This window comes from Hemicordylus capensis, chromosome 4 (genome assembly GCF_027244095.1).
Source record: "Hemicordylus capensis ecotype Gifberg chromosome 4, rHemCap1.1.pri, whole genome shotgun sequence".
NCBI lineage: Eukaryota > Metazoa > Chordata > Lepidosauria > Squamata > Cordylidae > Hemicordylus > Hemicordylus capensis.
The window spans coordinates 171,220,539-171,248,403 of record NC_069660.1 but is presented as its reverse complement, the minus strand read 5'-3'; the positions used below and the strand labels follow the sequence as shown (position 1 = coordinate 171,248,403).

General features: G+C 41.7%; 1 protein-coding gene across 9 annotated transcripts in view; it reads left to right on the top strand.

Annotated features, from left to right (window-relative positions):
• Positions 1–27,865, top strand: part of LOC128325220 (protocadherin beta-16-like) — a 157,488-nt gene that overhangs the window by 39,906 nt on the left and 89,717 nt on the right. For 2 of the 9 annotated variants that reach the window (XM_053250770.1, XM_053250781.1), the window contains exon 1: positions 13,595–16,199. The exons of 4 other annotated variants lie outside the window; for them this stretch is intronic. In XM_053250770.1, the coding sequence (XP_053106745.1) occupies positions 13,773–16,199 (2,427 nt within the window). In that variant the 5' untranslated portion in view covers positions 13,595–13,772. Of the gene's footprint in view, positions 1–588; positions 3,008–13,594; positions 16,200–27,865 lie in introns of those variants that run through there. 3 more of the 9 variants (XM_053250778.1, XM_053250775.1, XM_053250783.1) reach the window with 3 other exon arrangements.

The following is a 27,865-nucleotide window of genomic DNA, read 5'->3' as shown; positions in this document are numbered from 1 at the left end:
GGAAACAAGGTAGGAGGAAAATACATAGGTTTTCCTCCTACCTTGCTTCCATACAATTGAGAATTGGCAGGACACAAAGTTCCCAAACCTGGGTAAAACAGTTTTTGATTGTTTGAATGACCCATGATGATAAAGGAAGCTTGCATGTGAGAGCCAGATTTTAACTTGTTTTTAAAAATATTACAAACAAAGCAGCCTTCCTTTAAAAAAACAACACACCCAGATCTTTCTATGTACTATAGGTTGGTAGGGGAATAAGTTTAAGGAAGTCATGTTGGAGTTCAAACACAAGGTGGTGGTATTGCACAACACAGAAGAGATTATGGAGAAATAGCTGCTCTCCCAGAGAGCTCACAGCCATTAGAAAAAAAGAATCCTCAAAGAGAAAGGTTGCAGATCACCTTCATACAAGCAAATCTTCAGAAATTGTAGGAGGAAAAAGCCACTATATCAATTCTCAAACATAAAACTGGCAAAAAGAGACAATTGCCTTGGATATATGTAACAAAGAAACAAACCGCCGTGCATTTCAGATCTACTTCAGTGTGAAGTGAGGACAATGGAAATACATCTCAGTAGCAGGCAAGTTTTATTTTATTTTCTGTATCTCTGCACGTGTGTACCAATGTGTGAGTCTATCCACTATTCAATGCCAGAGGAAAAGAAAAAAGGGTTTCTGGTGGCTAATGTGCTAAAAGATTTGAAAATAGATGTAAGGGAGCTGTTTGCTCGTAAAGCTCATCTGGTTTCTGAAAACACCAAGCAGTATTTTGAGCTGGATTCTCATTCTGGCAATATGTTTATAAAGGATAGAATAGACCGAGAAGCTCTGTGTGGTCAGACTGACCCTTGCCTCTTATATTCAGAAATCATACTAGAAAACCCATTGCAGCTAAACAGAATAGAAGTTCAATTAGAGGATGTGAATGACAATTCCCCCAAATTCTCAAAAAGTCAATTCCTTTTTGAAATATCTGAGCACATTCCCACAAATACCCGATTCCCTTTGGAAAGAGCTCAAGATTCAGACAAAGGAGAAAATGCTGTTCAGAACTACACACTTAGTCCTAATGAACATTTCAGGCTGGATGTGCAAAGTCACAGTGATGGCAGCAAATATGCAGAACTAGTATTGGAGAAACCATTAGACCGTGAGAAGGACACACAGCTGCTCCTGATTTTATCAGCTGTGGATGGAGGACTCCCAAAGAGAACTGGCACAGCACAAATAATCATTGATGTTCTAGATGCCAATGATAATGTGCCACAATTTAGCCAATCTCTTTATAAAATTAAAATACCCGAAAATACCTTGCTAGATACACTGGTAACTAAAATTGAAGCCAGTGACAAAGATCTTGGTTCCTATGCACACATCACTTATTCGTTCAGTCAAGTGCAAGACAATGCATTGAGATTATTCAGGTTGAATAAAGATACTGGAGAACTTTGTACTGCAGGGAGCATAGATTATGAGGAAAACAGTCATTACGAGATGGATATCAGAGCCACAGATGGAGGGGGCCTCTCTGCTTACTGCAAAGTCATTGTGGAAGTTGAGGACAGAAATGACAATGCCCCAGAAGTTGCCATTTCATCCATCACCAGTCCTTTATCTGAGGACTCTCCCCCAGACACAGTGGTGGCCCTCTTCAGGGTCACAGATCAAGACTCTGGAGACAATGGGAGAACAACCTGCACCATCAGCACAAACCTGCCCTTTGTGTTGAAAGCCAATGGAAATAATTATTACCAGTTACTAACTCAAAGGTCACTGGACAGAGAAAAAGCTTCAGGGTATAACATCACCATCACAGCCACCGACCAAGGTTCTCCCAGACTCACCTCAACAAGAGTTATTAATATTCAAATCTCAGATGTCAATGACAACCCACCAATATTTAAGGCAGCATTATATGAAATGCAGTTGGAGGAAAACAATATTCCAGGTCTGCTGATAGGTTCGGTCCGTGCTGTTGACCTGGACACTGAGCAGAATGCCAGAGTGACATACTCACTTTTGCCTGGGAAGGTAGGTGATGGCCCTGCTTCCTCCTACATCTCCATCAACTCTGAAACTGGGAACCTCTATGTCCTCCGATCTCTGGATTATGAGGAGATAAAAGAGTTTCAAGCAACTGTGAGGGCCTCTGATAGCGGCTCCCCTCCACTGAGCTCAGAAGTGATTGTCCTAGTTCTGATAGTGGATGAAAATGACAATGCCCCCTTCATCCTCTATCCTCTCCAGAACAGCACCTCCCCATCCAATGACTTGGTTCCTCGGGGGTCAGAGACTGGCTACTTAGTCACCAAGGTGGTGGCAGTGGACAGAGACACTGGCCAGAACTCTTGGCTTTCCTATGAACTGCTGAAGGCCACAGAACCGGGTCTCTTCACTGTGGGGGCCCAGAATGGAGAAGTGAAAACTATGAGGCCAGTTAATAAACGAGACACCTTCAAACAGAAGCTGGTTGTGGTTGTCCGAGATCATGGACACCCTGTCCGGTCCACCTCTGCAACCCTCAGTATTCTTCTGGTGGAAGGCTTTTCTGACCCTTACATGAAAATTATGGAAATTCCTAATGGTGAAGTAGTAGAGGAGGAAGACCGAAGTCTGACTATGTATCTGATCATATGCTTGGCCACCATTTCATTCATTTTCCTGCTTTCTCTAGTGGTGTTTATTGGCATCAAGATTCAGAAGCACAGAAAGATGATAGAGGAATACAATTCTACACCTAACTTCCCAGCAGGATCTAATTTCCAGGACAATCATGTGGATTCCAGTACTGGACCACCTTCCCAGGCTTACAATTATGAGGTGTGTTTAGCGGGTGGATCTCTGAACAGCGAGTTCAGGTTTCTCAGGCCTCTGTTTCCAGTATTTTCTGTGGAGCCTCCTAACCCACAGGTGAATCCAAGGAATTCAGCCGGTGGTTCCCAAGAACTCCTCAGCCATTCAGGGGAGAATCAACTTGCCAGCCAGGTGAGGATACTACTTGAATAGGTTTGATATAGTTTCATGTTCTTAAAACTTGAACATTTAAGAAAGCCCTCTTGGTCTCTGTGTAGTACAGTTTATGTATTATTTGATCCTCATTAATCAGTGAATCTAGATCCTGAAAGCATTGGATTGCCGGAAATCTATATGAGTGTTTGAAATCTTTCTTCTCGTTTCTTTTATTTTTAATTCTGTGTATTTCTGTATTCCAATATCTCTGTTCTAGTCCTTAAGAACCTAATAAGAGCTTTGCTAGATCATGCCCAAGGCCTATCTTGTCCAGCTTCCTGTTCCACAGCGTGGCCCACCAGATGCCTCTGAGAAGCCCACAAGCCAGAGGTGAGGGCATGCCTCCCTTGCAACTGGTTGCTCCCTTGCAACTGGTATTTAGAGGCATTTAAAGGTAATTTTATATACCTCTCCCTGTAATCACCTCTTTTCCAAACTAAAAAAACTCTAGATGCTGTAGGCCTTGCCTCATAAGGAAGGTGATCCTGGCCCCTGATCATCTTGGTTGCCCTCTTCTGCATCGTTTCCAGTTCTACATGTCCTTCTTAGATATAGTAACCAGAACTGTACACAGTACTCCAAATGTGGCAGCTCCATAGATTTGTTTGAGGGCATTTTAATATTAGCATTTTTATTTTCAATCCCCTTCCTAATGCTCCATAGCATGTAATTTGCCTTTTTTCACAGCTGCCTCGCACTGAGTCAACACTTCCAACGTTTCTCACTTGGTCTAGCTCACAGTACAGATGCATGCATAGGCAGTGGCGGACTGGGTCTAAAAATATTGGTTGCCAGGAGACAAAGGGGGCCCCACAGAGGCGGGCAGAGGCCGCGGCGGGCATGCTGCTGGAGGCTCGCCAGCACCCGCTGCCCTCCGCCAGGCGCCGCCAGCTGGCTGGGCGTAATATTCTTAAATATAAAGTATCCTCAGAAAATGATTTTATTAAAATTTTTATATAAAATAGTAATACTACGTAAATTTTAGTTGCATACAGTAATAATATTGGAACTTCTGTTATATTTTCAAACTACTAAAAGGTCATTAACATTTTTAACATATTGTCTAATGTTTAAGGGGGCCCTCTTCATCAGGGACCCACAGGGCCCACTTGCCATCGGGCAAGCTGACACCCTGGCCAATCCGCCACTGTGCATAGGCTTTCTGTAGATCATTGCTGGCTGGCAGGTGCTGCTGTGAAAATTGTGCAATGTTCATGCTTAGCATGTGGCCATAATATCATATCACACAAATCAAATCAAATCATCTTCATTAAGGTTTTAGACCAGCATAAGTAGGTACAAGCATAAAATGTGGTGTGGATAGAATGCATGACTGTGAGCATAAAATGAAATGCAGGGTATTCCTACAATACATAGGACAAGGTATAATACTGTAGGAATGTAAAACACTACAGGGCTGATAATAAATTATATTATCTATAAACTATATAAGCTATTAAAAAGTAGCACTAAAAGCTCTAAAAATTTAAAAACTATACATCTATAAAATAAATTATTAGATGGGGTGTGGGTAAAAATTATATTATCTATAAACTATCTATCTATCTATCTATCTATCTATCTATCTATCTATCTATCTATCTATCTATCTATGGTGTACTCATCGCTAATCCCATACGTGGCAGCTCTTGAAGGATTTTGCAGTTGAGGGGAGGGGGAGGGGGAGAGGAAGGCGAGTGGCCAGCGAGAGAAAGTGGGGGCCAGTCCGGCTGCTGGGTGGTGAGAGAAAATGGCGGCCAGGTCGGCCAACTGCTGGGCAGGGAGAGGAAGCGGCGGCCAGGTGGGGAGACAGACTGCGGTTGAAGGGTGGGGGGAGAATGAACTGGGGCTGAAGGGAGGGGGGAGACAGTGAGAACTAGGGGTGCAGATGCTCTGTGCCAGGTCAGCTAGTAAAGTATAATAGCTGTTGAGCGATATAAACAGTAGCACTAAAAAGCTCTAATATTTAAAAATTATACATCTGTAATATTATCTATGGGCTGCAGAAGATATGGGCTGTGTAACCGTTAATACTATAGAAACTCTAAGGTTTAAAAAGTGTACAATGAGGAATACAAAATTTCTGTGGAGCCATGTAGGTGGGCTATGTAATGGGACTCTGAGGGCACCCCGGTCCGGACTTGCTGGCTGTCCAGACCCAGCATATCTTGAACGCTTCTGCACAGAACCTGACAGAATCATCATCTGGTGTAGAACTGGGTTGGGCATCCAGGGAGATTGAGTAGTAGCAGCAAAATGTGATTGGCATGAATATCTCTATGGAATGGGCAGAAGAGAAAGATGTGCACTGTAGTTTCGACCTGCCCAGAGTTGCAAGGGCATAGTTGCTCTGCAAGTGGGGACTTTCTGTATCTGCCTTCTAACACGGCTGAGGGAAGGGCACGGCATCGGGCCAGAGCAAAGGCCCTCCTGTGGTTTGGAACTTCTGTGTTAGGTATGCAGCGGTGGAGGCAGTGTATCTGAGTCTTTCGGAGATGAGGAACATAGGAACATAGCTGCCATATACTGGGTCAGACCATTGGTCTATCTAGCTCAGTATTGTCTTCAAGACTGGCAGCGGCTTCTCCAAAGTTGCAGGCAGGAATCACTCTCAGCCCTGACTTGGAGATGCTAGGGAGGGAACTTGGAACCTTCTGCTCTTCCCAGAGCGGCTCCATTCCCTAAGGGGAATATCTTGCAGTGCTCACACTACTAGTCTCCCATTCATATGCAACCAGGGCAGACCCTGCTTAGCTAAGGGGACATGCCATGCTTGCTACCACAAGACCAGCTCTCCTCTCCTCACCTTCCCTCACCTCCTAGGAGGGAAGTTTGGGGTCCCTCCTAGATAGGTTCTATGCCTGTTATCCTCTGTTTGATAGATGTTTTGACCTGGTCATAGCCAATAGCAAGTAGAAGAGGTGGGTAGAGACCCAGAGCTGGCATTGTAGTCTGGAAAGTCTGTTTCCAGGTAGATTGAAAAGCATCTGGACTAGGAGCAGGACCGTGTGAGAAACCTGTGCAAAAGCTTTAAAAAAACCTACAGTAAACTGTCATCAGGAAAGGCCTTAAGTCTGAAGTGATGTGTGTCTCACTTTCAATTCACTATTTTGTGCCTTAAACAATGAAAAAGGGGACCACAGGTTCCTATTGCATCAAAGGATTTGAAACTTGGAATAAGGGAGCTTTCTGTTCAAATAACTCAGCTAACTTTCAAATGCAATAGGCAAAACCTTTGCCATGATATCCACTTCGGCCATTTTTTAAAAAAATGTTGCTTCTATTTCAAACTGTGCTTGAAACCCATTCAGATTAAAGTATGGATAGAAGTCACTCACAATGATTTAAAATTCTCTGAAATATTGCTTGTCCTTCCCCCTTTGCAGCAGTGGGCAGGATAGAACAGTTTTGTGCTGGGCAGGTACAAATGATGTTATTGGCCAGCTGTAAATGACTCATGAAGCCTGGCCGACTGGGGGATGCTAGTCACAGAAAGCCTATCAGGAAGAGTGTGATAAATATGTCGATTTCTGGTCATAGCTCACAAGTACAGTATGGGAAAGTGAGGGTCAAGAATTGCATATCATTTGTGTATACTCTTGCGTATCACTCAAAGTCGAAGGGACTACCTTTCCCACCAAATCAGTCTACTGACTGCAACTTGGATGGTCTCCCGCAACATGTCACAGTATCTGTGGCTGAGAGCGGAGAGCTGTTACAGCCATTGCTTTTGGAATGGAAGCCACGATGGAGCTTGTAGGGATATGGTGTAGGATAAGTACTTCTTTTTCTGTGAGTGACCCAGAGAATGTTGTGAGTCTGTTATAGGATGGCCCAATAAATAATGCTCTGGTTGTTAAGCAGGGAATGAGCACCCACAATCTCAGGCCAGAGGATATACCCACATTTTGGAAGTTAAAGTTAATGACTAACACATTGTGCAGGCTTACAAGGGCAGAGCAAGAGCTCCATCCTCTCAAGAAGACAGGAAACTAACTGCACACAAGGACTGCAGCACTTTCCTTGTGGCCCCACTACTGACTGGGATTCGCTTGGCGGGGACTAGAGAAAGGGCCTTTACAGTTGTGGCCCCTTGGCTTTAGAATGCTGTCCTGGAAAAGCTTCACAGGGCTATCTTGAGAAAGTTTGTTGTTTATAGAAACATCTGAAGACCCAACCTTTTAAGAAAGACTTTTAAATGTTTTATCTGCAGCATATGTCTCTGTGTTTTTAACTTGTAGCTTTTAAATTTTGTTTTAACTGGATCTTATTCTTAGTTAATTTTTAAATATTTTATTTATTTGATATTGCTTTTATCTGTTCTACCATTGCAGTGGAGGGGAGGGCTATAAATATGATAGATAGATAGATGCAATCTATCACAGTATCAATATTATTAAGATCAGTACTAATATTATTCACTTGCACCATAATATTATTCAATAAGAATTCTTCCCTAATCACAAATGGCAGCCCTTTTCAGTACCAGAGCTCAAAAATCTAGAGGGAATAGGAGAGCCATATTGTCTGTGTGGGGACAAGCTTTCCCTTTCTGTTAAAAGCCACTGTGGATAACTATTACCATCTTATGAGCCAAAGTAGCTTGGATGGCAAGAAATCCAGGCATAAAGGGCAGGCTCACCAACTCCAATCCGACTTAGATCTCTTCAGCCATGTTTGGACAGCACCAGCTGCGCTCCACTCACCCAGGAGGGCAGGACACTCACCTGAGTGAAGCCCAGACACTTCAACCCTTTCCTGCCATCTTCCGTAGACTGTGAACCCTCCAGTCTGTGAGCACTGCAGCAGGGAGGGCAGCCCACACCATGCTCAAGACAGTGTTCACTGTTACACAGATAGCCACAGAATTCAATCGCATTGCCTCTCCCTGAATCCCCGGGCAGAGATAGCCAAAGCTGTGGACAGTGGGGCAGCTGGGATATCAGTGTTCCTAGTACAGTTCTTTACAGCCAGGTCATGCCTGCTGCTCCAGGAAGTGGGGAGGGTTGGGGCACAAGAGGGCACAAAGTGAGGAGGAACCCCCACCCCACCCCACCGCTGTGACAGAGGAGCCAGAATCAAGGGGAGGGAAGATACACACACACACACACACCCCAAGCTGGATGGGGGATACCCACTGGTGAGTATGTGCCTGTCAATGCGCTTTAGGAGCACTTGGTTTTCTGCTCTGAATGATGATATGTGCCCAGTGACCTACTCTAGCTTAAACCTGGAAAGGAGGCTGCAGACTTGACTCCTGCTGCGAATCGATCTGAAAAGCTCTCATTCCCTTTCCTGCCTTTCTGCTGAGTCACCACTGTGACACTGTTCCCAGATCTCTCCCATTTTCTATGAGCATCTGCCTGCATCTGGGGCAGTGGCCACCACCCCTTGGCACTCCTGTGGCCACTCTTTGGCTTGGCAGCTGCAACAACCAGTAAAGTTGTGCCTCATGCAAACAACTGGAATGTTTGGTACACCATACTCCGGCTAATTACACAGAGATGATGACGTTGCATGTACAGTAACTCACCAGGAATGGTTTCAGTAGGTAGAGAGCAACATGCTCTATTGTCCCATGAACAGTATGTATTGAAATATTTCCCGGTGTGTTAATGTGCATGTAACGGCATCATCTCTGTATAATTAGCTGAATTGCAGTGTTCCAGACATTCCAGTTATTAGCAAGCAAGGCCTCTGTGACATACATGACAACTCAGGAGAAACAATCACCCAGGAGAGTTTCTCTATTAACCAGTGTTAGCCACATTATGTGATATCACTTCTCCTTGTAGCTCAGCTGAGAGCTGTGTCAGTGTGTGTGTGAAAGAGTGACTCCAAGCAATAAATCTTGACAAAAGTATGCCTTCTGCAGTGTTTCAGATAACAGAAACAACATGTACAAAATGTTCCATCTGACATTTTTATTTACCTAGAATATAAGTAAAAGAGCATGGTGTAGTGGTTGGACTAGCAATGGGAAGACCAGAGTTCTAATCCTTATTCAGTCATGAAGCTCAGTGGGTGACTCTGGGCCAGTCATGTATCTTTCAGCCCAGTCTACTTCACAGGGCTGTTGGGAGGACAAACCTAACTATGTACATCACTCTGAGCTCCTTGGATAAATTTAAAAGGAAAAACCACTTTTGTCTAATTTGGTGCCCAAGGCGACTGCCTAGCAGAGGCGTATCTAGGGAAAATAGCGCCTAGGGCAAGCACTGAAATTGCGCCCCCTGTCCATAATTTCAGCTGAAAAATACAAGTCAAGCTCGCTAATCTTTTAATATTTCAAAAACTATTTAGCAGTTGACGTAGCCAGACCAAAAAATGCTGGAAAACTACAAATTTCAGTATGCTGGGGCTCATGAAATACCCAAATACTATGTGGAGGTGTACTTGGAAAACTGAACAGAAGTGCCTGTCTAATTCTCTACTATGCATTGTAGCATCACTATTACATAAGTTTTAAAAATCAATGGAGAATTTGACTTTTCCCAGATACTCTGAAAATAATTAAAGGATATGCAGAGTAAACTGTGTCATTGCTTGGAATATATTCTAGTATTTCAGAAAGGCAGTTAAAACGAGAGAAAGAGAGCAAGAAACTCCCAGTGGGCCTTAATACTAAGGATTTCACACTGATTCAAAGACAAACTCACCATTAATAGCCATATTATTTAGACATCACATTTAACTCACTTATCACAAGAAGCAAAGTTAGAACAAATGAATACAATCCTAGCTCATAAGCTTCAGCTCAGTATTCACAAGTCCTGATTCTCTGTACTTAGTGCCAAACTAAATATGTCTACAGTGACTTATATTTTATATATATATATATATATATATATATATATATATATATATATATATATAAATTACCTGTAGCCTCTTTGAGAGGACTTCTTAAAGGCCATGTGGGGGGGGGGTCTGCAAAGGTTCCCCCTCCCCCCACTGGCCTCTAGGGCCTTGCAGGGGCCATTTGAGCATGTGCGGTGGCTGTTCTTTAATTTTTTTTTTAAATGGCCTCTGAAAACAAAATGGCTGCCATGCATGCCCAAATGGCCTCTGCAAGGCCTGGCATGGCCTAGGGCCTCACAGAGGTCATTTGAGAATGCACGGTGGCCATTTTGTTTTTGGCCGCCTTTTTAAAAAAAATAAATTTTTAAGAATGGTGCCCCCCTTCAAGTGGCGCCCAGGGCACGTGCCCTGCCTACCCCACCCTAGATACGCCCCTGCTGCCTAGTAAGCTGATATGGTCAGATCGGCCCTGGACCTACCATTTCCATGATTTTCTGCTTCTTTCAGACATAACTGAAAATCCTTGTTTTGTTGTTTTTGGCTTCTCCTGAAAGTGAAGAGAACTTTCATTCTTCTGAGCTTATTCTTCTGAGCCTTAGCTGTCCTCTCACCATCTTCACAGCTTCTGACCAGTCTTTTGTACTCTTCCATAGTTATGTGCACATTCTTCAATTTCCTATAGAGCATGTGCCTTTTCCTTCTTAGTTTTTTAGGGAGCTCTCTGTGCATCCACATTTGTTTCTTTAGATGTCTCCAGTTGTTTCCAAACAATTGATTGTTTCTTGGTTAACCATGAGATTGCTCCTCCTCCATAGAAAAATACATTGCCTGTCATCTCTACCTTCAGCTCAGTTGCCATCCTACTAACTTGGGTTGCTCACATGCTGACAGTATCAATTCCAGATCTCCTATGTCCTTTAAATACTGTGCAATTCTTCTATGTGCAATCCAGTCCTTCTGTGTTGCTGAATTCATTTTCCTACACAATATTCCAACTGCTGTAGCAATGTCAGGATGTGATACAGTTGTATCATAGTCACTTTCCATTTCCCAGGCTGTAGTTTTCATTGCTTTCCACAGACTCATTGGAGTCTCTGGGGGTGAAAGGTTTCAGAGAAAGGTAGAGCAAAGGTGTGTTTCATAGCTACCTGTCTTGCAATCTAGGTTTGGTCTTTCTCTCCAGGAGGCAAGAAAGGTGGGGTGCAAGAGAGCCACAAGGGGTTTTTCTAGTCCAAACGTAGTTGGAGGGTATTAGTGGTCGGGAGTCAAATATTGTGAGTCCTTGTTACATACAAGGCCCAATTCTGATGCAGCCCGATTCTGTATCAGTCAGGCTGCATCCATTGAAATACTCATCTCATTTGTCTTTGTTAAACTGAAACTCAATTAAATCTATTATCTTTTGCTTCTGAGTGTAAAACTCCCATCATCTTGCCTTTTTATTTGTAACCTGAGATATTTCACCCAAATCTTTAATTTTTACTTCATTTTAATTCTTCCTTTTTAAATTCTATTTTAATTCTATTTAAATCCTATTTTAATTCTTAATTATTTTAATTCTTTCTACCTCATCATAATATTTCTTATCCTGATGATAAACAATCAACATATATAAGCAAGTATGTCCATCTTCCATCTCTGTTTCTAATGTACAGACAAGGATCACCTTTTGCCTCTCTAAATCCTTCTTCCAGAAGCAATTGACTTAATTTATCATTCCAAGCTCTGGTTGCTTGTTTAAGTCCATATATACTTTTCTGTAGTTTACACACAAGAGGTCTTTCTATCTATCTATGTCCTCTTGGATATCACCATGTAAAAATTCAATCTTTACATCTAGATGATGCACATCTATTCCTTTAGATGCAGCAGTTACAAGTAACAGTCTAATCGATGCATACTTAACTACTGGTGCAAAGGTCTCTTCATAGTCCTCACCCTGTTTCTGTGCATACCCCTTAGTAACCAACCTGGCTTTATATCTTTTTTCATCACACTTAATAGTAAACACCCATTTGTATCCTATAGCCTTTCTGTTTTCTGGTAACTGTACAAATGTCCATGTCTTATTCTTATGAAGTGAACAAATTTCTTCTTTAGTGGTCTGTATCTACTTATGGATTCATGGTATTCCTTTTAATTTATGCCAATCTATGGATTCAGATATTTTCTCCACTTTTGCCTCAAAAGAATATCCTTTGGGTGGAATCCCTTTATTAATCCAATTTGAACGTCTCACCTCTAATTGTGGTTCAGTCCCCCCTTCTTGATAAGATCTCTCTGCAACATCAAGATTGATCATCAAGATTGATTATTTCTTTATTTTGACTTTGTCGTTTCTGTTCATCTTATTCACTTGCTGGAAAACTGAAGTTACTATTAGACATTGTATTGACGTTAGGCTTCTGTTTCTCATCAAAGAAAGCAACAGGGAGCAACTTAATAGTGGACCCTGTGGCAGGGTTGAGTATTCTATAGTTTTTACTGCCTGATTCATATCCCACAAAAATTTGTTGCTCATTTCAATTTTTCCCTTGGCTCCTTGGAGAGGTACATTTCTGATAAAAGGATAAACAAAAGTCTAGATATGACAGAAATGCAATACCACCAAAACTCCTTGAAAGATGTACTAAGGTAATGATCCAAAATTCAATGGCTGGGGAAATTGAGTACATTGGATCCAGCATAAATGACTATGCAACAGTCTGAGTCAAATGCACAGTTAGATGTTCAAACTGGGTAGCTCTTCAGCCTGAACTACAAACTGCAAACACAACAGCACTTGACAGTTTATTCTTTCCAATATACATAGTCACAGATGCAAATAGAAGCAGCATGCACTCCAGATATGGGAGGCATTTCAGACTCTGAAACATCAGGATTCCAATGTGAGCAAAAATATGATCAATAAAATGATCATGAGCCAGCCCACATGCATTTGGAATTGGTTTAGGGTCAGGCAGAATTCTCTTTCTTCATCATAAGCTGCCTGCTAAAAGTCTCTATCCCCAAATTTGGGCTTTTTATCCCTAAATGTGATAAACTTTACTTTCCAATTGTTTACCTAGTTGCTTCTTGACTCCTTTTAGATACTTCTGTTGCTAAACCATTAGTTTATCACTGACTGGAATACAAGCCCAGGAAATTAATATATTGAGAGGAAGAGAAATATATCGGAGCTCAGTAGTTGAAGGTTTTAAAGTTTCCATTCTGCAATCTCAATGATAGCACACTTGTTTATGTGGCCTTCTTTGAATCAAAAGGGAATTCCTGCCCCCGGCCTTCCCTGTGTGATTTGTTCCTATTTAAGAAAAAACCAAAAAGTGATTATGACTCACTCTCCCGACAAAAGTATACACATAGAGAACCACATTATCACAGATACGTACAATATATCCACATAAAAGTGTGACATTTTAGTTACTTCACACAGAGTACCCTATTTCCATCTCGGTAGTTAGAATGTTGGTGAATGTTTTGTGACATCACAGCTGCTTAATCAATATCTTGATGAGGAGGGGAGCTTACATGTGAGAGTCAGATTTTAGCTTGTTTTATGTATCAGCCAATGGTTAAAAGTAGAAACGTTTAATACAAATAAAGCAGACTTCTTCTTTTTCAAAAAGATCTTTCCATATACTATAGGTTGGTAGGAGAAAATGTTTAAGGAAGTCATGTTGTAGTTCAAACACAAGGTGGTGGTGTTGCACAACACAGAGCAGATTATGGGGAAATAGCTGCTCTCCCAGAGAGCTTGTAGCCATGAGAAAAAAGAATCCTCAACAAGAAAGGCTGCAGATAATCTTCATACGAGCAAATCTTCAGAAATTGCAGGAGGGAAAAAACACTATATCAATTCTCAAAAATAAAAGAAGTAAAAAGTGACAATTGCCTTGGATATATAAAACAAAGAAAAGAACTACGGTGCATTTCGGATCTACTTCAGTGTAAAGTGAGGACAATGGAAATATATCTCAGTAGCAGGCAAGTTTTATTTTATTTTCTGTATCTCTGCACGTGTGTACCAATGTGTGAGTCTATCCGCTATTCAATGCCTGAGGAAAAGAAAAGAGGGTTTCTGGTGGCTAATGTGCTAAAAGATTTGGAAATAGATGTAAGGGAGCTGTTTGCTCGTAAGGCACATCTGGTTTCTGAAAACACCAAGCAGTATTTTGAGCTGGATTCTCATTCTGGCAATATGTTTATGAAGGATAAAATAGACCGAGAAGCTCTGTGTGGTCAGACTGACCCTTGCATGTTATACTCAGAAATTGTGCTGGAAAATCCATTGCAGCTACACAGAATTGAAGTTCAAATAGAGGATGTGAATGACAATTCCCCCCAATTCTCTAAAAGTCAATTCCTTTTTGAAATACCTGAACAGACTCCCACAAATACCCGATTCCCTATGGAAAGAGCTCAGGATTTGGACAAAGGAGAAAATGCTGTTCAGAACTACACACTTAGTCCTAATGAACATTTCAGGCTGGATGTGCAAAGTCACAGTGATGGTAGCAAATATGCAGAACTAGTACTGGAGAAGCCATTGGACCGTGAGAAGGACACACAGCTGTTCCTCGTTTTATTAGCTGTGGATGGAGGACTCCCAAAGAGAACTGGCACAGCACAGATAATCATTGATGTTCTAGATGCCAATGATAATGTGCCACAATTTAGTCAATCTCTTTATAAAATTAAACTACCTGAAAATACCCTGCTAGATACATTGGTAACTAAAATTGAGGCCAGTGACAAAGATCTTGGTTCCTATGCACACATCACTTATTCGTTCAGTCAAGTGCCAGACAATGTATTAAGATTATTCAAGCTGAATAAAAATAATGGGGAACTTAGTATTGCAGGGACAATAGATTACGAGGTTGACAGTCAATATGAGATGGATATCAGAGCCACAGATGGAGGGGGCCTCTCTGCTCATTGCAAAGTCATTGTGGATGTTGAGGACAGAAATGACAATGCCCCAGAAGTGACAATTTCATCCATCACCACTCCTTTATCTGAGGACTCTCCCCCAGACACAGTGGTGGCCCTCTTCAGGGTCACAGATCAAGACTCTGGAGACAATGGCAAAACAGCCTGCACCATCAACACAAATCTGCCCTTTGTGTTGAAAGCCACTGAAAATAATTATTATCAGTTACTAACTCAAAGGTCACTGGACAGAGAAAAAGATTCAGATTATTACATCTCTATCACAGCTACTGACCAAGGTTCTCCCAGACTCACTTCAACAAGAATTATTAATGTTCAGATCTCAGATGTCAATGACAACCGACCAATATTTCAGAAAGCATTATACGATATGCAATTGGAGGAAAACAATATACCCGGTCTGCTGATAGGTTCGGTCCGTGCTGTTGACCTGGACACTGAGCAGAATGCCAGAGTGACATACTCACTTTTGCCTGGGAAGGTAGGTGATGGCCCTGCTTCCTCCTACATCTCCATCAACTCTGAAACTGGGAACCTCTATGTCCTCCGATCTCTGGATTATGAGGAGATAAAAGAGTTTCAAGCAACTGTGAGGGCCTCTGATAGCGGCTCCCCTCCACTGAGCTCAGAAGTGAATGTCCGAGTTCTGATTGTGGATGAAAATGACAATGCCCCCTTCATCCTCTACCCTCTCCAGAACAGCACCTCCCCATCCAATGACTTGGTTCCTCGGGGGTCAGAGGCAGGCTACCTGGTCACCAAGGTGGTGGCAGTGGACAGAGACAGTGGCCAGAACTCTTGGCTTTCCTATGAACTGCTGAAGGCCACAGAGCCAGGTCTCTTCACTGTGGGGGCCCAGAATGGAGAAGTGAAAACCATGAGGCCAGTTAATAAACGAGACACCTTCAAACAGAAGCTGATTGTGGTTGTCCGGGATCATGGACACCCTGCCCGGTCCACCTCTGCAACCCTCAGTATTCTTCTGGTGGAAGGCTTTTCTGATCCCTACATGAAAATTATGAAAGTTCCTAAGGATGATGTAGAAGAGGAGGAAGACCGAAGTCTGACTATGTATCTGATCATATGCTTGGCAGCCATTTCATTCATTTTCCTGCTTTCTCTAGTGGTGTTTATTGGCATCAAGATTCAGAAGCACAGAAAGATGATAGAGGAATACAATTCTGCACCTAACTTCCCAGCAGGATCTAATTTCCAGGACAATCATGTGGATTCCAGTACTGGACCACCTTCCCAGGCTTACAATTATGAGGTGTGTTTAGCGGGTGGATCTCTGAACAGCGAGTTCAGGTTTCTCAGGCCTCTGTTTCCTGTGTTTTCTATGGAGCCTCCTAACCCACATATGAATCCAAGGAATTCAGCCGGTGGTTCCCAAGAACTCCTCAGCCATACAGGGGAGAATCCACTTACCAGCCAGGTGAGGATACTATATGAATAGGTTTGTTATAGTTAAAGTTCCAAATTCATGATCATCTAAGAAAGCCCCCTTGGTCTCTGTGTAGTACAGTTTATTTATTATTTGATCCTCCTCAATCAATGAATCTTGATTTTGAATGTACTGGATTGCAGAAAATCTGTATGAGTGCTTGGAATCTTTCTTCCCCTTATCTTTATTTTTATTTCTGTGTATCTCTGTTCTTCAATATTCTTGTTCTTAGGAATATAAGAAAAGTCCTAGTAGATCAGGCCCAAGGCCTATCTAGTCAAGCAACCTGTTTCACACAGTGGTCCACCAGATGCCTCTGAGAAGTCCACCAGGAAGAGATGAGAGCATGCCCTCTCTCCTGCTGTTGCTCTCCTGCAACTGGTATTTAAGGCTTCTTGCCTCTGAGGCTGGAGGTAGCCTATAGCCACCAGACTAATAGCCATTGATAGACCTGTCCTCCAGGAATCTGTCCAAGCCCCTTTTAAAACCATCCAAGCTGGTGCCCATCACTATACCGATAAGTCAATAGATTAATTATGTGCTGTGTGGAAAAGTACTTCCTTTTGTTGACTCTTTCAGTTTCATGGGATGACCCCTGGATCTAGTGTTGTGAGAAAGGAAGAAAAAATGTTCTCTCCACTCTCTCTAATCCATGCATAATTTTACACACCTCTCCCCTCAATCACCTCTTTTCCAAACTAAAAAGCCCCAGATGCTGTAGCCTTGCCTCATAAGGAAGGTGTTCCAGGCCCCTGATCATCTTGGTTGCCCTCTTCTGTTCCAGTTCTACAATGTCCTTCTTAAGATATGGTAACCAGAACTATACATTGTACTCCAAATGTGGCAGCACCATAGATTTCTATAAGGGCATTATAATATTAGCTTTTTAAAATTTTCAACCCCCTTCCTAATGTTCCTTAGTGTGGAATTTACCTTTTTCATAGCTACCGTGCACTGAGTCAACACTTTCAATGTTTCTCACTCAGTCTAGCTCACCGTTCAGATGCTCACATAGGCTTCTATAGATCATTACTACTTAAAAGTAACTTGCTGGCAGGTGGTGCTGTGAAAATTGTGCAAAGTCCATGCTCATCATGTGGCCGGAACATCATATCACACTACAAGGGAGCATGGGGATTTATGTCAGCCTATGCAAGCATCTAGACTACGAGCAAGACCATGTGAGAAATTTGTGCAGAAGCTTTAAAAAACCTGCACTAAAACCTGCACTAAACTGCCATCTAGAATGCCCCTCCCAAGGCTTCATGCTGCTGGGAGGGTTGTTTGTCCCAGCCCTACCCTGGCACGAGCCCTGGAAGACTCCCGATTGGTCAGGGTCTCTGCAGGGGTTGGGGTTTGTACTGCAGCTACTACTGTTCCCCGTCCCAAACAGTCAGTCAGTGCCTGGCTTTCCCTGCCCTTCCCTCCCCTGGTTCAGATAGTTGCTGGTCGTCCTTTTGGGGGCTGAGTAGGAATTTTTGGCTTCCAACTTATTGGCCATCATTGGAGGTTTTTTCGCCTATTCTGTTCTGCTGACCAAGTTAGTTGTTCGCTATTTAGTTTGATCACAACTGGGCAGGGACAGTGTGGGCTGAGTTGTCAGCAAAGGGAATTTAACATCGGTAAGCACACTTGGGCAGCTTCATTGGTTAAGTGGTCAATCGCTCCCTTGTGGTTCTTGTGGCCCAGGGATGCTGGTTGGCCATGAAACCGGCTTCAGGACTTCGCAAATCCTAGGGCTCAGTGGTCTGGGAGATGCGAAGCCCTGGAAGTGTCCAGACCCCTCCGGGGTTGACTATGAAGGGATAGAAGCGAGTTCTTACCTGCTTCTTTCCGGAGTCAGGGTGTGTTGCCTGTTTAGGACTTGGGTTAGGACTGTGAAGTCTGAACCCGGTTGTTTAAGCTGGGGAGGGTGGAGTGTTTCCCTCCTAATGTCCGCTACTTAAGTATTCAATTGGATTAATAAAGTTGTGGCCCGTTATCCCAACACTTGATGTCTGTGTCTTCTTGGGCTAGGGTCTGGTAACAAAGGCCCTATGTCTGAAGTGATGCGAACTTTCAATTCACTATTCTGTGCCTCAAACAATGAAAAAGTGGGCCATTAGTTCCTAATGCACCAAAGGATTTGAAACTCGGAATAAGAGAGATTTCTGCCCAAATAACTCAGCTAATTTTCAAAAGCAATAAGCAAAACCTTTACCATGATATCAGCTCTGGCCATGTTATTTTTTAAATAAAATAAAATAAAATAAAATAAAATAAAATAAATACTATGTTGCTTCTATTTCAAACTGTGTTTGAAACCCATTTAGATTAAAGTATGGATAGAAGTTGTCACAATGATTTAAAAGTCTCTGAAATATTGCTTGTCCTTGCCCCTTTGTAGGATTGGACAGGGTAGAATGGTTTTGTGCTGGGCAAAGGAGGAGGTACAAACAATGTGACTGGCCATCCACTCATAGACTCATAGAGCCTGACCCACTGGGGGAGGGGTGTGTGCCTGGCTGGCTGCAGAAATCTATCGGGGGTAAATAAATAAATTTCTGGTCTTAGCTAGCAAGTGTAAAGTGTGGGAAAGTGAGGATCAAGAATTGGGGAACATTTGTGTGTACACATTCTAATTTGAAGGGGTTAGGCAATGGAAACTCTGCCTTGTCCACCAAAAGCTAATCAGTCTACATATTTTCATTAGCCTCCCTCAATGTGTCAGTAATGAGCCAGGAGCCGTTGTGGCAATTGCTTTTGATCTGGAAGCCAGGATGATGCTTTTTGTAGAATAAGCACTTATTTGTGTGTGAGCCATCCAGGGAATTTTGTGGGTCATCCAGAGAACATTTTGTTATAGGATGGCCATATAAATAAAGAAGCTATGGTTCATAAGCATCCACAGTCTCAGGCCTGGGGATGTAGTTAAAGTTTATGTCTAAAACACCGTGCAGGCTTACAAGGGCAGATCAAGAGCTCTGTCCTCTCAAGCAGCCTAGAAACTAACTGCACACAAGGACTGCAGCACTTTCCTCGCAGCCCCACTACTGACTGGAATTTACTTGGCAGGGACTAAAGAAAGGGCCTTTCCAGTTGTGGCCCCTTGGTTTTGGAATGCTGTCCTGGAAGAGCTTTGCAGGGCTCCCTCTCTCAAAGTTTTTTTTGAAGTGAAGACCTATCTTTTTAGAAAGACTTTTAAATGTTTTATCTGCATTGTATGTCTCTGGGTTTTTAACTTTTAGCTTTTAAGTTTTGTTTTAATTAGATCTTGTTTTTAGTTAATTTTTATAATCTTTATTTATTTCATATTGTTTTATCTGTTCTACCAATTTTGTTAATTGCCCTTAGCAGTAGTGCCCTGGAGTGGGGGGGGGGTATAAATATTTTGAATAAATAAATAGATTCCATTAAAGACTTGAAATGTGTGTCAGTACTTTCACTTAAGTCAATGTACTAGGGATAGCTATTTTGGGACAGAAAGACTATGAAAATAGAAACCAACTATGGCATGAGAGTGATATGGAGAGATCTTTAGGGGACTGCAAGGTCTTAGTCTTAGAATCCTCCAAGGCTGAGGATGAGAAGGACTATTATTAGGATGAGGATGAGAAGCAATATTATTAAGATTAGTAGTAATTGTATTCACTTGCACCATACCAGAGGATTCTTCCCTGATCACAAATTGCAGCCCTTTTCAGTACCACAGAGAGAGAACAAGATAACCATTTGGTGGAGATGACCTTTCCCTTTGTGTTAAATGCCATTGAGGATAACTGTTACCAGCTTGTTAGTCAAAGTAGCTTAGATGGTAAGAAACTCTCTGAGGTGGGTCTCACGATTCGTGAGACCCGCTTTTGTTAAAACTGCAGGGAGAGGGGGCTAAGCCCCCTCTCCCTGCAGACGAGCAGGCAGGGAGCCCTGGTAGCCAGATTGGCTGCCCACATGATGGCCAGCTCCGTGACGGAGCCGGCGGGGGTGGGGGGAGCGGGGGCCGCGTGGCCCCCGCAAGCCCCAGTATGCCCTGTGCGAGCGCGCAGGGCATACTGGGGAGACCCCCGAGCCGGGAGGTGGCTTTTTGCCTCCCGGCTAGGGGTCTACTCATGAGTAGGCACAGCGTGAAGCCACACTGCAGCTAGGTGTGTGCACGGAACCGCAGCGCTGTGGTCCGGCACTTTGTCAGGGGCTCTTTAAAGGGCGGGGGAGAGTTTACTTACCCCTCCCGCCACTTCCCCCCCTCCAGTGCGCGTATTGTATGTAGTAATTGGGGTGGCAGGATACCTCCCTGCCGCCCCTTCTCCCTCTTCAGTGCAAAAGGCTTCACAGAGCCTTTTGTGCACGTGCACGTTGCGCGCGAGCTTCACGTCTCCCCGACATGCATGCGAGGGGGGAAAGCGGCGGGAGGGGTAAGTAAACCCTGCCCCGCCCTTAAAGGAGCCCCCACCATCTGAACCGGTCCGGACTGGTCTGGACAGTCTGGAGGCCTTTAGAATGGCCTCCGGACCGGTCCGGACCCATCCCTAACCGCAGCTACTCACGAGCCTAAAAAGCAGGTTTGCTGGAGCACCCGCTCCGCAAACCTGCTTTTTAGCAGGGGTTCTCGAGCGGGTTACCTGCTCAAGAACCACCGGGCTCGGCTGCGAGCCCGGTGGTTCTTACGATCAACAAAAATCGGGCTAGGCTCTCCTAGCCCTATTTTTGTTGGTCATGAGAATCGCCCCTCTGAGTATAATATCATCACACAGCCACTGACTGAGACTCTCCCAAACTCAGTTTGACAAGAATTATTCAGATACAGTTGACTCATGTCAACAACAACTCCACAGTGTTTGAAGACTCATTTTTTTTTCAAATTCAGTTTTTATTAATTTTAACAATAGTAATATTATCATTCATTGCAAATACACACAAAAAGGTGGACTTCCCGCACACATCTCTTCGTGAATCATCAACTATAAAATTTACCCTTCCTATAATAATAATAATTCAAAACATAAATTCAAACCCTTACAAACATAGCTAATCTACCCAACCTGCAGTTTTTTACTAAATTTCAAACCCTTCTGTAAAGTCCGAAGTAGGAAAGTAATTCTTTAGATACAACAGGAATGGTTTCCAATCTTCTTTAAAACATTCCAAGCTTTGGTCTCTTATTAGTGCTGTAAGTTTTGCCATCTCCGCATATTCCAAAATTTTTATCAGCCATCTTCTTTTGAAGGCAGTTCATTACTCTTCCATTTCTGTGCATATATAATTCTGGCCGCCGTAGAAACATACATTAAAAATGTTAGATTAGTTGTAGAGATTACACCTTGTGTTATTCCCAGCAGGAAGGCTTCTGGCTTCTTAGGAAATGTCATTTTAAATATTTTCTTTAATTCATTGTAAATCATATCCCAATAGGTTTTAGCCTTCCCACAGGTCCACCACATATGAAAAAAGGTGCCTTCAGAATGTCCATACTTCCAACATTTGTTTGAAACATTTTTATACATTAATGCCAATTTTTTTTGGTGTCAGATACCACCTATACATCATTTTATAATAGTTTTCTTTTATAGCATAACATGCAGTGAATTTTAAATCACTTTTCCATAACTTTTCCCAGGCTGCCATTTCTATACTATGCCCCACATCTTGAGCCCACTTTATCATAGTTGTTTTAACCACTTCCTCTCTTGTCTCCTCCAGAAGCAACAGTTTATACATTTTAGAAACTAATTTTTCATCATTTTGACATAATTCCTTCTCAAAATTTGAAGTCTGATCCTCAAATCCAACTTTAAAGTCTTTCAATCTGGTCCATTGGATTCTCTAAAAAAAGCACAACATCATCTGCAAAGGCTCTCAACTTTTAATCCTGTTTCCCAATTTTAGGACCATGTAATTTATCATCTTCTCTGATAGTTCTACAAAGCACTTCTAGAACCAATATGAAAAGCAATGGGGAAAGTGGACATCCTTGTCTAGTCCCTTTTTGTATTACACAATTGTCTGATAGTTCCCCATTTATAATAATCTTAGCATATTGCTCCGAATAAATTGTCTTAATTGCCCTAATAAAATTGTTGCCAGCAGTCATGACCTCTAGTAATCTCCACATAAATTGCCACGAAATATTGTCAAAAGCTTTCTCTGCATCCAAAAAAATCATCGCCATCTGTTTATCATTATGTTTTTCATAATACTCCAATACATTCAAGACTGTTCTGACATTGTCTCTCAGTTGTCTCTTTGGCAAAAATCCAGCTTGATCTTCATGAATAAAATGCCTTAATATAACCTTCATTCTTCTTGCCAAAATGGCAGCAAAAAGTTTGTAATCATTATTTAAAAGTGAAATTGGTCTATAATTTTTGACTGACGTTAGGTCTTGATTTGGTTTTGGGATTACTGCAATATTTGCATACTTCCACGAATCTGGCATAATCCCTTTTTGTAGAATATCATTCATAGTCCATTGAAGAGGTTGTAGGATTTGATCTTTAATTGATTTATAGTACAAAGCTGACAGTCCATCAGGCCCTGGGGCCTTGTTGGGCTTAGCTTGATTTATTGCTTCTGTTACTTCCATAATTGTTATCGGAGCATTCATAATTTCTATTTGTTCCTTAGTGAGTTTTGGAATATTTTTGGTCCAGAGAAACTGCTCAATTTTTTTATCTTCAACTATTTCGCCTTTATATAATTCTGAATAATATTTTAAAAATTCCGCTCTTATTTCCTTTCCATCATAAGAGAACCAATTTTTTGTAAGTATTTTAGATATATAATTTTTCTTCCTCTCAGATCTAATTTTCCAAGCTAACAACTTGCCTGGTTTGTTTGCAAACTCAAATGTCCTTTGTTTAACATATTTCAAATTCCGTTCAAGTTCATTTGCTATCAACATAGAAAGTTGTTGTTGCAACATTTTGATAGCTTGAGTGACCGACTTCTTATCTTTAGCCCATAATAATTCCCTTTCCTTTTTGGAGATCTGCATCAATAATATCTCTTTTTTCAATCCTCTTTGCTTTTTAAAGTATGAATTTTGCTGTATAAAAAAACCTCTCATAACCGCTTTACTTGCATCCCAGACAATTTTATTGTCCATTCCCTGGTTTAAATTCAATTCAAAATAGTCCTTTAGTTTCTTTTTAGCTTTCTCCACAACATCTGGTTTTTTCAAGAGGTATTCATTTAATCTCCAATGAAATGAAGTCGTTCCTTTCTTCTTCCATGTAAAACAAATTGGATTATGATCTGAAAAGGTCCTAGGTAAAATATCCATCCTTTCCATACATGGTGTAATAGCTTTAGATGTCCAAACCATATCTATCCTTGAATGTGATTGATATCTTTCAGAGAAATAAGTATATTCTTTTGCATTGGAATTTTTAATTCTCCACTAATCATAAAGATCCATGTGTTCTACTAAGTCAAAGAATACTTTGGGAAGTTTACCTTGTAAGTTCCTATCCGAAATATCGGATTTTCTGTCCAAAGATGTCGAAACAATTCCATTAAAATCTCCCAATATAATCAAATTGACATTCGATAACTCCGCCATCTTTTGATCCAAGTAGTTATAAAATTCAACTTTCTTTTCATTAGGGGAATAAATTCCAATTATCACTGCTTTAATCCCGGAAATTAGAATTTCCAATGCTAATAACCTGCCTTCTTCATCTTTAAAAATCAATTTGGGTTCAAATTGTTGTTTGACATAAAATACTACCCCTCTTTATTTTTCTTATCTGAAGAAACAAATTCTTGTCCTAAAGCCTTATTAACCAAAAATTTTCTATCTTGCTTTCTAATATGGGTCTCTTGTAAGCACACAATGTCCAAATTTTGTTTCTTAAGAAGATGAAAAACTCTATTTCTTTTAACTTTTTAATTTAAGCCATTAATGTTCCAAGAAAAAAATCTGTAATTTCGTTTGTAATCCATGTAGTCTAGTTCTAATTATGTGTTGAGGAAGCGGGATACTCAGGGGATAAGTCTTTTTTGTATTTCCGCCAAAATTCTTGCACTTTAAGAAGCTCAGCGAATCTATTCTTCTTACCCTTGTAGAAGAAAGAAACTCCCTCTGGTAGTTCCCACCTAAAACGTATTCCATTGGCATTTAATGCATCAGTCAAAAATTTGTAATCCTTACGTTTTCTTAAAATTCTAGCTGGAATTTCTTTCAGAATTTTTATCTGGTGAGCTTCAATTGTGAGAGCTGTAGCAAAGTGAGCCTGAAAAATTCGCTCAGTAATGTAACGTAATGTAATTTTATTTACAGTCATTGACCAAACAGAGAGTAAAAACCAGTAAACATTAAAATATGTATATACATATTAACAGTTTAAGATTGGGGTGAGTAATTGATTTAGAAGTAAATTGCACCAAGCAATCTTTAGTTAATTTATTTCTTGTAGCGAAATCTGAATTTAGGCGAAAAGCTTTCTCAGTCTGTGCCTCCATCTCTCCAGCTGTAATTCCCAAAAGTGATGCAAGTTCTTCCCCAAGTAATTTCTTAATATTCTGGTCAGCTTTCTCTGGGATGCCCCTGAACCTTAAGAATCTCTCTTTTTGTCTTAATTCCAGCAATGCCATTTGATCTAATAGTTTTTCTTTGTCATCTTTCAGTGATCCCACATCCTTCTCTAAAGTGTCAACCCTTGATTTAAATTCTTTATTATCTTGTGCTAATTTTTGACTGTTTCCTCAATATTTGATGCTCTATCATTTATTTGCAGCATGTTCTGTTTGAGCTGAGTCATATCCAAAGTAACTTGTTGGAGAACATTAGCGTTTGACTGAAGAATTTGTTTCATTTCTGATAGTGTCTGATCCAGATTTGCAGACATTTTGACTTCCCCCACACCTGGACTTGGAAGGGAAAGTTTCCTAAGCTGTGGATGTATCTGGCTTTGGTGTAGTTTTTTTTGACATCATCTTTCTCTCTTTCTTGTTCTTTTTTTTTTCTCCTTCCCCTTTCTTAGAGGAGAGAGAAAGGAGTAAAGCACTTTCACAGCAGGTTTTAATGTCCTTGATCTCAAAAGAGAAAGTAGAAGCCTGTAGTTATTTTCCAAATATAAACAGTTCTGCACCACAACTCATATATCTTATCACTAGCAGTTCAGTTTTCTCACGGTGGCGTGAAACGCCTTTTGGCTGTAATTGGCTGAATCAGTAATAGACAGCTTGAATGACAAACAGCAAATCTCCTCTTCCATAAACTTTTTTAAACAGCAAGAAAAATAGTTTCCACTAATAAGATCTTTTTCCAAATACTGAAAGCTTTTAAACATCAGTTAATCTCTTAAGTTCCAATAATTGGCAAGAAGATTGGGTTCCTCTCCTTAATTATAACCAAAAAGAACTTACAGCCGCGTCTTGTAGCTATCTTCCCAGTAAACGCAGGAGGAATTCCAGCAATTTATCATCAATCACGTTGAAAGGTGAGCTTCTTAAACTTTAGCAATTAATTAGATCCAAACCCTAGAAATTGGCTGCCAGCCAGCTTTGGTCAAAGAGATTTCCACAGAAGAAGACAGCTTGATTTACATCCAGCCCCCGCCGCTCTTTACCTAAGACAGAATTGCGTCCTTTGGCACAACTCTGAATTAGGGAGCTGGCAAAAGGGGGACAGTGGTTTATCTTGAGTCAACCCTTTAATCCAGGGTGAGGTGGGGGGGTGGTTTGAAGCCTCAAAACCCCCTTAATTTCTTCTTCTCGGTCCTCCCCTGTCAGGGAGGCATGCAGCTGCGTTGTCAGCCCAACCGGAAGTCCATTGGCTGTGTTCACTCATAACACAAAATCAGAGCTGAAGGGGCCTTCCATTGAAATTTGTGCACAGCTGAATGCATGTAACTGCAGTTCAGACCAAAAATCTACCCACAGTTTCCCTCCCTAGACTTTGATTTGTACCTTAGGTGTGTAGTTGGTTTTGCCACTTTTAACTCTGGTTTTGCGGTGCTGGCATTACATCTGAATGCAGCACCACAATCTCACTCTTCGGCAACTGGAGTTGAGGGGGGAAGCTCCTCCCTCACTCTGGCTGCCATTGGCAGTGTGGGCTGTCCTTCATGAAAGAAGGAAGCCTGCACAGCCAGTTCCCCCTCCCCTCTGCAGTCTCACTGACTGCAGGTACCCGGCTCTCCATTTTGTTCAAATTCGGAGAGCGAGGGTGGGTTGGGAAGAGGAACCATGGGTCCATTGGACCCGCAGTTCCATTTTACATGCAAATATGGCCATTGTATGAAATTTGTATGTGTATGATAGTGATGTTCTAGTTTTGCTGATCCTTTTGCTTTGTGCTTTTAATTTGGATGTGAAGCAGAATGCCAAAGTTAACTGCAGCAAAATACTCTGCAAATCTACTCAGACGTAAGTCTGATTGTACTCAGTTGCAGCCCTACTCCTTTTTACCTGGCAAGGTTGGTGATAATTCTGTCGCTGCCAATACCTCTATCTATTTAGGGGAGTTTACATATTGTGTGTCTGTGGAGAGGAAGCTAGTACAATTGATTATTTTGTAGCCTCCAGAATTTTGCTTGACTATATCTTACTCCTGAAAGTTGATTTTAGAGTGGAAAGTGACCATTTGCTCTTGACTCTGTGTATGAGATCCCCAGATTGTAACATCTTTATTCTGGAGGAACTTACCCCTGTCAAAGTCGACACTGTCTCCCTTACTCGTATCAGATGGACCAGTGAGACCAACAAAGGCCTGAGCAATCGAGTTGGAGGAATTGCTGTACCTCAGATCAAATATTTTAATGGCCGGTTCAGTGAATGAAATTTTAGACCATTACCAAATGCTGATCCTGCGACTGCTGGGCCCTCTCACTACTGAGAGGTGACCAGGTCCCCTATCCAAGAGTAGCAGTTCTATACCATGGTTCGACCATGATTGTGTACTAGCTAGGGAACAGCTAGTTAAAGAATTTAATTTATTTAGAGTTGGGGCCCCATCAACATCTTCTCAATCGGCGATGCCCCTGAAAAAATCTGATTCGCCTTAAGAAAAAACTGGCAATGAAGGAGTCCTGGCAGATGCTGATACAGGCCTCTAGGTTGAAAAATTCCTTTAGATTTTGGTCACTAGTCAGAGGGAAATCAGTCCCAAAACAGCCTGAGTACTACCTGATCCCACCTGGGATATAGGAATGCTATTTCTGTGCCCACTTTCATGTACCAGATTGTTTCTATACAATAGATGGCAGGGAGGATTTCTTCATCCCCAAATGGTCCCCAGTCACTCCTGGAGAGATTAATGAATTGGTTGGGCAACAAATATCTGGGATGGCACCTGATGGTGATTTTGTCTCCATTGAACTGATAAAGTCTAATATTGCATGGTGGGTCCCAGTATTAGCACCACTTTTTTACATTAATTAATCAGATTGCATGTATACCCCATGACTGGGGCTTGTCTATAATTATCCTGATCTTCAAGAAAGGAAATAAAACTGATCCAGCTAATTATAGGCCAGTTAGTCTCCTCTCCATAATTGGCAAACTTTATGCCAGACACTTATATAGGAAGCTCCTTGAATGGTTTGACTGAGAAAGTGTACTGGCAGATGGGCAGGCAGGCTTCAGAGCTGGACAATCCACTTTAGACCAGGGTCTGGTCCTGAGGCATCTAATAAATAAGTATAAGAACAAGCCAAGGGATGCACTGTACACCACTTTAA